Here is a 15,012-nt window from a genome sequence, read left to right on the forward strand (position 1 = left end):
TTTCTCTTCATTAATCACGATTAATAGCATTCAGAATAAAAGTTTGTTTACATAATATGTGTATGTACAGTGTATATTTATTTGTATATACATGAGAAAAAGGTCAGAATTGAGAGTTGATTTCTCAAAATTCTGATATAAAAACTCACAGTTCTGAGAAAAAAAGTCAAATTTGCAAGACAGTCAGAATTGCAAGATACAAAATCCCATTTCTCAGTTCTGATTTAATTTCTCAGAAAAAAAGTCATTAATCATGTTTAATCGCATTCAAAATAAAAGTTTGTATGTACAGTGTATATTTATATGTTGGTACATATATGTATATATATATATACATTATGTAAACACTTTTATTTTGGATGCGATTAATCACGATTAATCGATTTGACAGCACTAGTGGAATGCATTTATACTGAATTCATGCATACCTACAGATAGTATATGAACAAACAAGTAAGTTCTTCATCAAATTTAGTATATACTATTAAGGTACAGGAATTTGGACGCAGCTTACGTCTTTTAGAGTGGTGTGTTAAGTCTCTTTCTGTCTTTCCTCACAGCTTGTGCTAACATATTTTCCACACACCACGAGACACCAATTACACTTTGCCAACTGTTCATTTCTCAGAGGAAATGGTGAAAAATATCAGGGTGAAACTGGGCTATCAGGTCCAGTGAGAAAAAGATAGATCTCTCTTTAATATAATCCCAGCATACGTGTTTATCTCATGTATGGCACAGCACTCGGTATATAAAAACACACGCAATTACCTCTGTCTTTTCTATTCATATTTCATATGCTTAAAAAAGAATTCTGTGGCATATAAAGTGTTTAATTTAGGACTGACAAGTAAAATTTTGAATTGAATGAAATAAATGTAAATAAAATAATCATCACATTGTGGAAAAAAAAAATAAATGAGTAGTATTGTGAAATATTATCACAAATATCTGAATATATTTTAAAATGTAATTTATTCCTGTGATGCAATGCTGAATTTTCAGCATCATTACTCCAGTCTTCAGTGTCTCATGATCTTTCAGAAATCATTCTATATATGCAACAAACTCAAGCTGCATCACAGAAAACAGGTCACTAACATGTTTGAACAGTCCACACTTTTATAGAAAACTCATAAAAAATACACTTTCATCCATGAGTTCCCATCAGCCCCTGGTGTAAAATCTCCTCCCTTGATATCATTGGGATCTGTTAAAGTTGTGCACACACACACACACACACTGAGTGGAGTCAGTGGACTCATCGCTCTTGTCCTTGTTTATATGAAAAAAGCTGTTTATAGAATAGCTCCACCCTCCTCCTCCTCCTCCATACACCCACAAACAGCAAACCATCTGATCATAAAAGCTCCTTACAGCCCCGAACGTTACTGCGAGCGTGACGTCTGTTCAGTCGCGCATTACAGGCACATGCTCGCTGCATGGTGCACTTCATTTGGATACTGATCTCTCGTTTAAAATAGTTTCAGTGATGCATATTGTATAAGCAGAAATATTATTTATGTAAAATAAAGTTGTGCTATTTTTGCTGCATTGAAATGGCTTCCTGAAATGGGTTATGAATTTGCTTTGACCAGTTTGATTCAGAGGCTATTGCAAGAGCCTTATGTGTCTTCTCACTAAAAAAGTTTGGCAGCTCAGATGTGGCAATGCAATAGTGTCATCAACACATTTACAAAAGATTATTAAACAAAAACTGGGTTTTATATTACTTGATAGTGAAGTTTCTTTGTAGCTCTGATTGCTTTAATGTTTTGAAATTACTGTCAATGCTCATTTTAATGGAACAGTTCAACAAAAGATTGAAAATTTGCTGACAATTTACTCCCCCACAGGCCATCCAAGATGTAGACGAGTTTGTTTCTTCATCAGAACAGCTTTGGAGAAATTTAGCATCACATCTGTTGCTCATCAGTGGGTCCTCTGCAGTGAATGGGTGCTGTCAGAATGAAAGTCCAAACAGCTGATAAAAACATCACAATAATCCATTCTACTCCAGTTCATCAATTAACATCTTGTGAAGTGAAACGCTGTGTGTTTGTGAGAAACAAATCTATCATTAGGATGTTTTTAACTTCAAACCATCTATAATTCATTATATTGTATAGAAGCCATTCCGCCACTGAATAAAAAATTAAAAAAGGTAATTGCGACTTTTTAATCTCACAATTCTGACATTTTTCTCGTAATCGCAAGTTTACATCTCACAATTCTGAAAAAAGTCAGAATTGTGAGATATAAACTCACAATTACAAGTTATAACGTCAAAATTGTGAGTAAATACTCTGACAAATATGATGTTTGTTTTTTTTTTTTTTTTTTCAGAATTGCATGATATAAACTTATTTGCAGTTATAATAAATTCACAATTCTTAGAAAGTCAGAATTGGGAGACAAAAACTCACAATTTTGACTTTTTTTCCTCAGAATTGCAAGTTTTTAAGTCAGAATATATCAGTATTTTTCCCCCTTAAAAACCGGACTTTATAACTCACAATTGCAAATTTGTGTCTCACAATTCTGACTTAACTTGCAATTCTGAGAAATAAAGTCAGAATTGTGAGATATAAACTCAAAATTGTGAGTTCTAAAGTCAGAATTGTTAGTAATACACTGACAAATGTGACTTTTTTTCTCACAATTGCATGATATAAACACAATTGCAAGTTATAATAAATTCGCAATTCTGAGAAACAAAGTCAGAATTGGGAGATGTAAACTCACAATTCTGAAAACATATCAGTATTTTTTCCCCTCAAAACTGGACTTAACTCACAATTGCGAGTTTATATCATATCATATATTCTGACTTAAAAACGTGCAATTCTGAGAAAAAAAAAGTCACTATTGCGATAAAAAAGTCACAGTTGTGAGATACAAAATCCCATTTCTCAATTCTGACTTAATTTCTCACAACTTTGTGTTTATATCTCGCAATTCTAACCTTATAACTCGCAATTGCGAGTTCATATCACGCAATTCTGAGAAAAAGGTCAGAATTGCAAGTTTGTATCTCACAATTCTAAATTAAAAACTTGCGATTCTGTGAAAAACAAGTCAGAACTGTAAGATACAAAATCCCATTTTTCAATTCTGGCAAAATTTCGCAGAACCTTGAGTTTATATCTCGCAATTCTGACTTTATAACTCGGAATTGTGAGTTTATTTCACACAATTTTGAAAAAACAGTCAGAATTGCAAGATACAAAATCCCATTTTTCAATTTTGCCTAAATTTCTCAGAACCTTGAGTTTATATCTCGCAATTCTGACTTTATAACTCGCAATTGTGAGTTGATATCTCACAATTCTGATATAAAAACTCACAGTTCTGAGAAAAAGTCACAATTGCAAGATATAAACTCACAATTGCAAGAAAAAAAGTCAGAATTGCAAGATACAAAATCCCATTTCTCAATTCTGACTTAATTTCTCAAAACTTTGAGTTTATAACTGGCAGTTCTGACTTAAAAACATACAGTTCTGAGAATTTTTTTTTTTATTCAGTGGTGGACACAGGCTTCCATAATATTGCTTTCTGCAATGAAAAAGTCACTGCGTCTGAATCAGGAGAGAAATATGTACAGATCAAGCACCGTTTACAAGCAAAAACAGTCCAAAACTGATCTAAGCAAATATGTTGGTGGATTTTGATGTGAGAGGACAGCAGGGGATGGATTTATGTTATGGAAGCATTATTATAGATTATGGACTCATATGCTGGACAGAAGCATCAGTTTAAAGTTAAAACACTATAATGATCAATTATTGTTTATTACAATCACACAGCTCCTCACTTCACAAGACAATAACTGGTGGATTGTGGTATGGATTACTTGTGGAGTACTGTGATGTGTTTATCAGCTGTTTGGACTCTTATTCTTATACAGCACCCATTCACTGCAGAGGATACATTGGTGAGCAAGTCATGTAATGCAGCCTTTTACCAGATCTGTTTTGATGAAGAAACAAACTCATCTACAACTTGAATGGACTGAGGCTGAGTACATTTTCAGATATATTTCATTTTTGGGTGAAGCATGCTTCTTCAACAACAATTTTTTATAATTATTTTGACTTGCTAAGAACATATGTTGTGCATTACACTTAAGTTTTCTCCCTTTTACCCAACAGCAAAACTCAGACACCAATGGCAACTTACGAAAACGTGTCAACTCCAACATTCAGTCTCAACCAGACTCCAAGAAAACCCAAAGAACCGAAACATCTAGCAAGAGCGGCGCAGCTGCATCCAAACCGACCTTGACCAGCCAATCATCTTCCACCTCAGAGGGTACCAGCAGTTTCTCCAGCCAATCACGTCTCAGCCCCAGTTCTGCCAGCCAATCGAATGCAGCCGCTTCATCCTCGGCCTCCAAAACAACACCGCCGGCCCCTCCCTCGACGCCAACAGTTCCTGACAAACCATCACCCAGTGCAACCGCAGGCTCGGCTCCTCTTCACCATCTCCTCGGGCCTAAATTAGAGAATATTAAAAAGAAAGAAGCCAAACCTGCACCTCAACCTGCCGCTCCTCCAACCGGAGGAGCCAGCAAGATCGATGAATACGCACGTATTTTATTCCCAGTGTCCTTTGGGGCCTTCAACATGGTGTACTGGGTGGTTTACTTATCCAAAGACACCATGGAGGCAAAGGGAGGCTAACAAGAACAGGCTTGGTTGTTTGTACCCTTTTTCTACAACTCAAATGAAATAAAGAGCCCTCTCAAGGATTACGTCAACAAGCAATTCCAAGAAACGAAATTATATTACAGCAGACAAAACTGCACAAGCACACAGAAGAGATTATCTGGGTGAAATAATATTAAAACTTTGTTTTTGTTGTTGGTAATCAAAAGGGCCATACACAAGATTAAGCATGTGGATATATTATAGTAAGTAAAAATATTTCAATTAAAAAACAATCCAAGCAATCTCAAAGGAATGAATCATAGATTTATCTGTTGTCTGTTTGAATAGCCATATTTCCAGTCTGTCCTATTTATCGCCGGACACACTGAAGGAACAATGCCACTGAATAGAAAAACCAATACCAGGGTCGTTTAGTCTATTTTTATATAGAGACACTTCCGGAAGAAATCCAGAAATCCAACAGATCTGAACTGACCTTGCGGATGTCTGCCAAGAAGACGTATTTCTGACATAATACACAACGTATTTCTTTCAGTTGTGATGAAATCTATTTTAAACCACATCATGGTGTAAACTGTCAGGCATGGTATCTATCCTGTGTTCTCTCGCCGAGAGAAAACGTTGGAACGAAGCGAGTCCTGATCGGTGAAAACCACATATGCATGTCTTTTATTTTTTAAAGAGACTATAAGAATTTTCGTTGTTACCGATTAAGTCGTTAAAGCACAAATGATGATTTTCTCTCTTTGTTTTTGAAGTTGAATGGCTTGTTTTTAGTTCAGTTCAATTCAGGTTTCGTTTTCATTATTGCAGTATTTTTTTGTCTTATAACTGATATGTTCTCTGCTATAAAGAAGGAAGTGTGACATAGGGAAGGAGTTTCACCATATGAAGCACAAAGCATGTGCCGACGGGCCCCCCTGGAGCCTGGTGCCGTGGCAACCGCACAGGGGCCAGATGGTTCTGGAGTCATTACAGAACAGTAAGAGGTTTAAACAGACTGATGTTGTCAAACAAGAGCCAGAGGACGAGGAAAACCTCCACCAATCCACATAGGGCTGTTTTTGTATGTGTACATTGGATTTAAACAGTGATTGGTTGAGGTCTTCATTATCCACAAGTTGTAAGTTGCCACACAAATTAGTGTTAAAGGAATAGATCACTCAAAAATGGTTCCATGGAACAAGAAAAAAGCATTTTTAGTAGAAGGTTTGATGTCAAATCCAAAATTGACAAAAAAGCACCATAAAAGTAGCCCAAATGACTTCTTAAGTCATAGCTTTGTGTGAGTTGTTGGCATGTATTAAGACCTGTATTGGATGTCTCTTACTGAAATATGTAGTAGAAAAACCCAGATTTACGTTATTTAAAAAACCACATTGTTTTATACGTATTTTGGACTATGGAGGCACCATAATGCGGAGGATGACATAAAACGGTTGCACTCGGTGAGCTACTGGCGCTACATGTTGCTAGTTTTAATGCAACACAACTCTGAAAATAAAATACTGATACAATGACCACAGCTACTGAAAAAGCTTAAAGGTGGCGATGGATGTAAGCATAGGCTTAAACCAAATAGATTTTTTTCCCACAAGGAGTCTAAACGCCCCCGGATATCGAGTGAAATCCGCACTGAGAAAGTCCTGCGGCGTCATGACAAGCGTCGGCATGTTTACATCCTGCCAGGATGGCATCTAGCGTTTCTTTTTTTGCCGTTTGTAAGCTCTTTCAGTAACTGTGGTATACTAAAAGCTTCAGAGGCAACAGGGCTGAAGTGGAGAGAACAAAGACGCTGGTCTTTAGGAAGTTTTATTCGTCCACAGGCATCTTCCCATTCTTATATCCACTTCTTATTACTAGGAAAGCAGTGAAGACTTACATTGCTTCTCTCGTTGCCCTTCGACTGAAAGTTACAACCAAAAGCCACACAATGTGGCATCATATCAGCATTTTATTTTGCAAGTTGTGTAGTGGTAAAAGTGGAGCGCCAACATGTAGCACCAGTAGTGCATCCATTTTACACAATGGTGCCCCCATAGTCCAAAATATGTATAAACAATGTGGATTTTTTTAAGTGATGTAAATCTTTCATGGGGTTTATACTACATATTTCAGTAAAAGGCATGATTTAGGTTATATTAAGTCTTATACCTATATACTATTAACAAATAATTAAAATGTTGGCTTGTTTATCACACAAAGCTTCTGTATGATTTTAGGAGAGTATAGAGCATGTACAGTAAATGAAAATAGTCACATGGACTACTTTTATGGAGCTTTTTTGTGCTTTTTGGAGCTTGACAGCTCTTTAAAAATGGAGGTTTTTCAGCGATGCCATAGAAGAACCATTTTAGCTTTCTCAAAAAAACAGTGAAAGTTTCTTAAACATTTTTTCTTAGTGTGACAAAACCTTTAATAATCCAAAGAACCTTATTACACTTTAAAAGGGTTCCTTGGATGTTCAATTGTTCCTTAAAATAACTATTTTCCTTAGCATGGCAAACCTTATAATAGTCTACAGAACCTTTTTGCACTATAAAGACCCTTTTGGAAAGATTTCTTGCATGTTAAAAGTTAGGAAAAATATCTCCTTTTGTGTTCATCAGAAGAAAGCAAATATGATGGGTTTAGAACAACATGAAGGCGAGTTCATTTTTGGGTGAACTGTCCCTTTAAAGTTTGATTTCTTTGACTCATGGTGTTCGGGATTGGTGTGCTGGAGACTGCTGAAATGATTCTGTGATTTTTGCGGTTATCTTAGCAGACGGCTTTTGAACTCATTCCACCATTCTGTTCAAATACGACATACAGCATAGCATATATGGCACAAATTTGTTTGATTTAATTGAATCTATACGATTAATTAAACGATCATTTGATTACTTAGAACAAATGTGCATGTGTATTCTTAGACCCATGTCTACACACATACATACATACATACATACATGCATGACAGTGGATGTGCTGGTATTTCTGTGTGCGAAGTAATATGATTAGACTCGAATCTTAACTACCACTCTACATGATAACAAAGCACAGTTCATCTAATGAATCATTAATGTTGTAACACTGTCTCCAACATAAATGTATAAGAAGGCTTTTAAATGTACCAGTCAAAGACAGAAAGAGAAAACTAATTTTAATGAGCATAATATTTACTACAAACTGCTCATTATATACTGCATATTATGTACTGCACATTTAATTTAAAACCCTAAAAGCCCATGCATTATTACAATTTGTTGTACACAACTTGTTTTCTCGTGGATTTCCAAAGTGCAATATATGGAAGCCCGTTTCCGCCACTGATATGAAAAAAAAAAAAAAATAAAAAAGGCAATTGCAGCTCTATATATCTCGTAGTTCTGACTTTTTTCTTAGAACTGTGGGATATAAACTCGCAATTGCGAGTTATAAAGTTCAGTTCTGAGGAGAAAACAAAGACTGATATGTTCAGAGAAATGCGAGTTCTGAATTCTGACTTTATAACTCGCAATTGGAAATTTATATCATGCAATAGCAACTTTATTTCTCGGAATTGCGAGTTTATGTCTCATAATTTTGAGGAAAAAAGTCAGAATTGCTAGTTTGTTTCATGCAATTCTGAGAAAAAAAGGCAGAATTGTGAGATAAGTTGCAATAACCTTTTTTATTTATTTATTTATTTATTTATTATTCATTGGCGGAAACAGGCTACCATAGCAATATGCAGTACATATACACTATTGGTCAACCATTGTTGACCATGTCATGACGAACCCCCATGTCATTCCGAACCCGTAAAATCTTTATTCGTCTTCGGAACACAAATTTAGATATTTTTAATGCATTCTGACAGTTTTTTAACCCTCCCATAGACAGCAATTAACACGATCAATGTCCAGAAATGTAGCAAGGAAATCAGTAAAATAATCCATGTGACTTCAGGGGTTCAACCGTAATTTTACGAAGCTACGAGAATACTTTTTGTACACAAAGAAAACAAATAAATACAGCTTTGGTGAACTTCTTACTTTAACTAATTACTATTTTTGACCGGTAACATTATTATTACTGTAGCGTTGTAGCACAACGTTTTAAAAAATCTGAAAAAGCACCTGCAGGGAGCTCCATGATCACACGTGATGAATTACGTGCTACCACAAGAAAAAAAAAATGCATTTTTAATGGCCAAATCTGCATTTTGATGAAGTTTTGATTTGTTCATTTAAGCAGCTCAATTTCATTGCCATGCAACATGAGGAACTGGTAATGTCTGTGTGCTTATTGAATGATATTTGAGAAATAGTGATTAGATAATTAGAAAATTAGAAAATTAGAAAATTAAGCCAAGACCACAAGAGAGCAAGACAGGATGCATGTCCTCAATATTTTGCATGGTTACGTAAGCAAGAGACGTTTAGTTATCATCTCAGAATTTGGCCTAAATATGATTATTTTGCTTTTTTAATCCATTTTTGTGCAATTATTGTCACAAAGTGGAATTGCAAAAATAATTATTGCCTTCAGACAGATTTCCATAACACCCTAAACTCACTCCATTGGTTAATCCAGAGTCGCTGCATTGGGCTGGTTGTATTTGTGGTTGACTTTGCTACAAGTTGTGTTGGTGCACTAGTAGAAGGGTGAGTGTGTTTCATTGGGATACAGTATCCTGTTATTGGGATACTGTATACTGCACATTTTTATAAGCAGTAGACCATTGAGTTTGTTGAAAATTTGCTTACTGTGCACAGTATACTGCATACTACTGCATATTAATTTCTCACTGTCAGTCTCCATGTTAATGTGACGCTCTGTGTGTGTGTTTGTGTGTATGTGAGAGAGAGAGAGACAGGCTATCAGCAGGGTGATGGAGTGATCAAAATGTCTGGCTTCCCTGGGAACTCAGCCTAGTGTGAAATTGACTTTGTACCTTCATCCTCCATCACACACACAGACACACATACACACACCTCGTTAACCTGCCAGTTTAATGGTTCTGTATATTGTTCTCTGACAATATTGCCAATTCAGAATGATAAATGTGTGTTTATACACATTTATACGCAAAAACATGAGTTCATGCGTATTTCAGTCCAGTTGCTAGCTATAGTTGAAATAAGAGCAAACTTGAGCTGCTGTTTTGCATTTAAAAAATACTGAGGCTTAAATTTAAAATGTATTTGAATTGCATATAAAATTCCATCCATTTGGATTACGCAGTTTTAGCTTAAACTAATAAACGTAGAGTAATGCATATTTGTCTGTCAAACTGTAAATGAAACAGGGAAGAGTACTAATAATCTGAATGCGTTTTAAATACAATAACCAGGTTTATTTATCACCAGTAAATCCAATTTGTTTTAGTCACATACATTTTAACTAACTGAATATCGCTTGTTCAACAGTTAACAGAATGAATGTTTGTTTTCACACTGAAGAGTTTTATGCTCATTCTAAATGATTTGAATAACTGCTTTTTGAAAGTATGATTATTTAAATGAAATCAAATTGATGCAAATAAATGCCATGACTTTTGTAGTTCAGAAATCTTGCCTCTTTCTTAGCCATTTCATTTGTGTTTGACTGACAAATATGTTATTAGTTTGCTTATGCTAAAACTGTGTGATCCTAACTGTTGGAAATTTTATATGCAAATCAAATGCATACAACTTAAAATTAGGCCTAATTTGAGCATGTGGGTCTGCATTTAGGTTGGTGCTGTAAACTTTGAGTGTGTGTAGAGATGGGAGAAGCGCATGACTGCTAACTTCCCACTTTGTGTCCCCACGGGCCGTTTGCCTGAACGCATCTCCTCCGGCACACCACAGCTTATCGTTCAAACACAGAAGACTCTTTTGCTCCAGTGAGCCAAATGCAGGCATGGCTCTATTAGAGATGTTACTTGAGACGCCCAGAGACCAGAAATGTCCTGGCCTCTTCTGAGCACACCAGTACCCTTAAGAAAAACCCAAGAGTTTTAAAGATAAAGTTCATCTGAGGTAGAACAAAGAATATTTGTCTTAAAAGAAGAAGAAGAAAAGAAAAGTTTTCACTGTATATAGTTCTGTTGCTGCATGGTCATTTGGAGATTTAAAAAAAAGGTCAGGAAAAAATTCCAGGTCACATTCACCTCAATATATTATTTACTTATTTATTTACAGTACATGCTTAACTGTCATGGAATCACACAAAAATCATGATGACTATGTTTGTTTCTTTTGATTTTATGAAATATGATCCAGATATGTTCTGGACAGACTTTGTGAGACTCACCCAGACATTTAAAAGTTCTTTGAGTAACTTAGAAGGTTCTTCTGTGGCATCAGACTGCAAAGCCCTTATTGGTTTTAAGTGGATGCATCATTTTAAAGGAGAACTCCACTTCCAGAACAACAATCTGTCTTCAGTCGTAAAAAATTATGGTTTTTAAAAAAAAACATTTCAGGATTTTTCTCCATATAATGGACTTCACTGGTGCCCCGATTTTGAACTTTCAAAACGTAGTTTACATGCAGCTTCAAAGGGCTCTAATCGGGCTCTAATAAGTTTTTCACCATACTCAGTACACAAACTATGAACTTACATGTGATTCGTAGTAGTGATGGGAAGTTCAGATAATTTTTTCCGACTCGGACCTTTGAGTCTCGTTCAGCAAAATGAAATGATTTTAGCAAAATATAATTAAAATGTTATGTGTTACTTCCCTAACACATCTACTGCTTACACAAACGTTGATCACACTACAAACAAGACAAAACTATAATGCTATAAGAAACAAAAGATTAATTCATTGTTTACCTGGGTTTTTAGTCTATGATTAGCTCACCTCACCTCTTATCTGACAAGTTTTCAGGTTTGAGTCGTTTGTTCATCACATGACAACTCCATACGATGAACGAACGACTTGAAAAACCCAAAGACTCGAAACAGGTGAACTAATTTCAGTACAGAACCTAACAGGATGTTGTGCATGCACGACCAAACGAATCACCCCCCGAGATGACTCGTTCTTCCCGAGTCACATTAATGATTCGTTCAAAATGAAAGAATCGTTCAAGAACGACCCATTACTAATTCGTAGCATTGTGGACACGCATCCCAGAGTCTGTGCTACACAAGCTTTTTCGCTTAAAAAGTATACAAATTTTTATTTTTCGAAAAAAATGACATATCGGTTCGCTAGATAAGACCCTTCTTCCTCAGCTGGGATCGTTTAAAAGTCCTTTGAAGCTGCATTTAAACTGCATTTTGGAAGTTCAAAATCAGGCACCAATGAAGTCCATTATATGGAGAAAAATCCTAAAATGTTTTCCTCAAAAACCATAATTTCTTTACAACAGAGACAGATCCACTCTTGAAGACAGAAATACATGAACATCTTGGATGACAAGGGGATGAGTAAATTATTTGTAAACTGTTGTTCTGGAAGTGGACTTCTCCTTAAAGAGTAAATCCAGTGAACACAGATCCGCTTGTGCCACGTGCATCTAGAAAAGAAACTTCAGCAGGGTTACTTTTTTAATCCAGTTTGTTTCTGTCTTTCTTTAATCTGCAAAACCATATTGTGATCAGTCATTTTCTAATTATTGCTTATTATCACAATGAGAAATTGGTTTTCTAAGACTTTTTGAACACAGAAAGAGAAGAAGTCATTTGTATTGCCGCTCTAAAGCCTCCACGGAGTGGATGAGAGTGTCTCGGGGCCAGTAGCTGTCTAAACTGATAAACTAGAGTACATCATGTATAGCTGGAGACAGAAAGACAGAGAGATTGTGTTTATCATGCCCTACGGAGTTTATCATGTTGGCGGTGATAAGAACAAATATCCATAATCTTCCTCTGGATGGAGCCCAAAAAGAAGAGAGATGTAACACAAAGAGAGGGAAGACAACATGGACTAACAGCTATTAAGTGGGAAATGGATTTCGTTTGGATTCATTTGTCAAGCTCTGACCTGGAAGAAAAAAAAAATCACACTGCTTCCTCTGTATATAACTCATATAAGTATCTGAATGTCTGTTTATAAAAATGAAGAAAATATACAATCAGTGTTTTGTAGTGTATATATTATTATTATTAATATTCTTTACTTACTGCCCTATGCAAGAAAACTACTTCAGAGCTGATGAACAGGTGCCTGTGATCTCGCAATGATGAGGTCATCGCTCACAGTCCAATGAGGAAAGAGAAAAAAATAAACATACATCTGTCATGTATAAACAAAACGTCCTTGTGTCTTTGAATGAACCTTTTCAGCATTTGAGTTCACATGTGCTGAGATTTATTCTCATATAAAGACTTGATTGAAAAAAACAGGTGTAGAAATTTTCACAATTACAAAGAAATGGCAAATAATGCATTAAATTAAAGTGAAATCAAAACTGAAGTTTTTTCGCCTTTAGTACGAATATGTAAGATATGTACAAAGATATAAGCATTCAAAACATACAGTCTCTCACTTCTGTCAATATGGATCAATGATTTTGATGACATCACCCTGCACTTCAGCTTTTCATTAAACATTCTGTCCAATCAAATACTCTTTAGAATACGGAAAGTCCCGCCCCCCACCACTATAAACAGATGTTGAAGCTGTGGCTGAAATCGGTCACTCGTTCACATAATTAGTTTTTTCTGTATGGTGAATGTCACATAATGCACTAGGAGATAGGAAACAATTCAGACAGTTTAAGTATGCTTCCATAAGTGAACCACCACAGTGCACACACAGTCTGCTCCGTTCCAGAAAAGCGATAGCATGGAGCGGATCATGGGCTCTATCATGTACCTGGTGCAAAGCGGCGCCAGGCGCAATGCAAGTTTTTATTGCTAGTTACCATTTTCACGTCTTACACCACACTGTTTAAAGGGGTCATCGGATGCCCATTTTCCACAAGTTGATAAAAAATCAAAATCAGCTCTGCAAAAACCATCCCATTCTGGTCGAGGCTGCTTTAAATGCAAATGAGCTCTGCCCGCCCCGTCCCTCTCTTCTCTCTGTGGAGTGACGAGCCTGTTTACTTTTAACTGCATTTAGCCTCGTTTGGCCGCTAAACTTGCTAACTAGCACGTTATTAGGAAAGACGATCGCAAAAAAACCCTTATACTCACTTCTGCTGTAAGTGAAGCTGGACCACGAATAATCCACTGCATCTTCAGCGGCTCAGATGTCGGGAGTAAATGACGACCACTACGTTCATTATTATATCCAGCAACACAACACCTCAATGTTCAATTCTTGTCTAACTTACATCCCTGCTCCGGCATCAAAACATGGAGGTTGGACTGTTACAACTGATCTGAGGTAAGACGCTCATGTCAATCAACTATCGTGGGAGCGGCCTCTGTGGGTGCCACAACAACAGGCATCTGAGAATGGCTCGATTTGAAAAAGGGAATATTATTTTTACAGATTAATTAAAAACCACCGCATGGATTTTTATCATTATAAGGTAGATTTCTACATAGACTGCCAACACACATTATTGTTCAAACAACATGAAAAAGTGAACTTAGCATCTGATGAACCCTTTTAAATAGTAAATGCATTTGCGCCCATTTGTGCGCCCGTGGGCGTGCTGGTATGAAAACGAGGTGTGTTTTGAGGCAACTGAAATAGACTGCGCTATTGACCAACTAAAATTTGGCCTAAAGTTTATAGCACAATTATTATTTTTTTTTTTTTGTTATTTAAAGAGCGCATAGTAATATGTGCCTATAGGCAGGTGCACAATGCACATACACTCTGCTTATTACACAAACAGTGACGTGCAGCAGCACACAAACATGCCAAATATTAAAAATAAAAGGATTACAATGTAAAAGATTATTATTGTGTACATAAGTATAAAAATGCCAACGTCATAATGGATAGTCAATCGCTTTCTTATGCAAGCTGTTTTTTTGGTTTCACTTTCGTTTTAGAAAACGATCATGCTCAGCAAGGAGGGGAGAGGATGGAAAGGGGGTGACAGTAACTCATTTGAGGGGGCTCGGCCCTGCTCTCTGGAGAAGTGTTCAGTCTTTGTTCTAGCAAATTCCGCCGTGTAAATAGCGAATCCGCCATGGCGCAAGCGCAACTGGCTCTTAAAGGGAATGGGAGATAAGACTCTGATTGGTTTAATGCACATTACGCCCAAAACACACCCATGACTCAATAAGAGAATAGGGACAACATTTTTAGAACATGTGCCGGATGTGCCGACTGTTTTTCCCATCCTTAAAATAGCAAAAGTGGACTCGGACACGCGTTAAGTGCACCTGCGCTGTGCGCTTTAGACCATGTGCTTAGATTGTTAGGGCCCCATATGCATGAGTTGGTGCAGACCACAAAACATATCAGACCCAT

At 36.5% G+C, this 15,012-nt stretch overlaps 1 protein-coding gene across 1 annotated transcript in view; it reads left to right on the top strand.

Moving 5' to 3' along the window:
- gabra4 (gamma-aminobutyric acid type A receptor subunit alpha4) overlaps nucleotides 1-12,557 on the top strand; it is a 52,310-nt gene extending 39,753 nt beyond the window's left edge. The window contains exon 9 of the mRNA XM_051127382.1: nucleotides 4,155-12,557. Within this exon, the coding sequence (XP_050983339.1) occupies nucleotides 4,155-4,685 (531 nt within the window). The 3' untranslated portion in view covers nucleotides 4,686-12,557. The remainder of the gene's footprint in view (nucleotides 1-4,154) is intronic.
- The last annotated feature ends 2,455 nt before the right edge of the window (nucleotides 12,558-15,012 follow it).

This window comes from Labeo rohita, chromosome 14 (genome assembly GCF_022985175.1).
Source record: "Labeo rohita strain BAU-BD-2019 chromosome 14, IGBB_LRoh.1.0, whole genome shotgun sequence".
Lineage (NCBI taxonomy): Eukaryota > Metazoa > Chordata > Actinopteri > Cypriniformes > Cyprinidae > Labeo > Labeo rohita.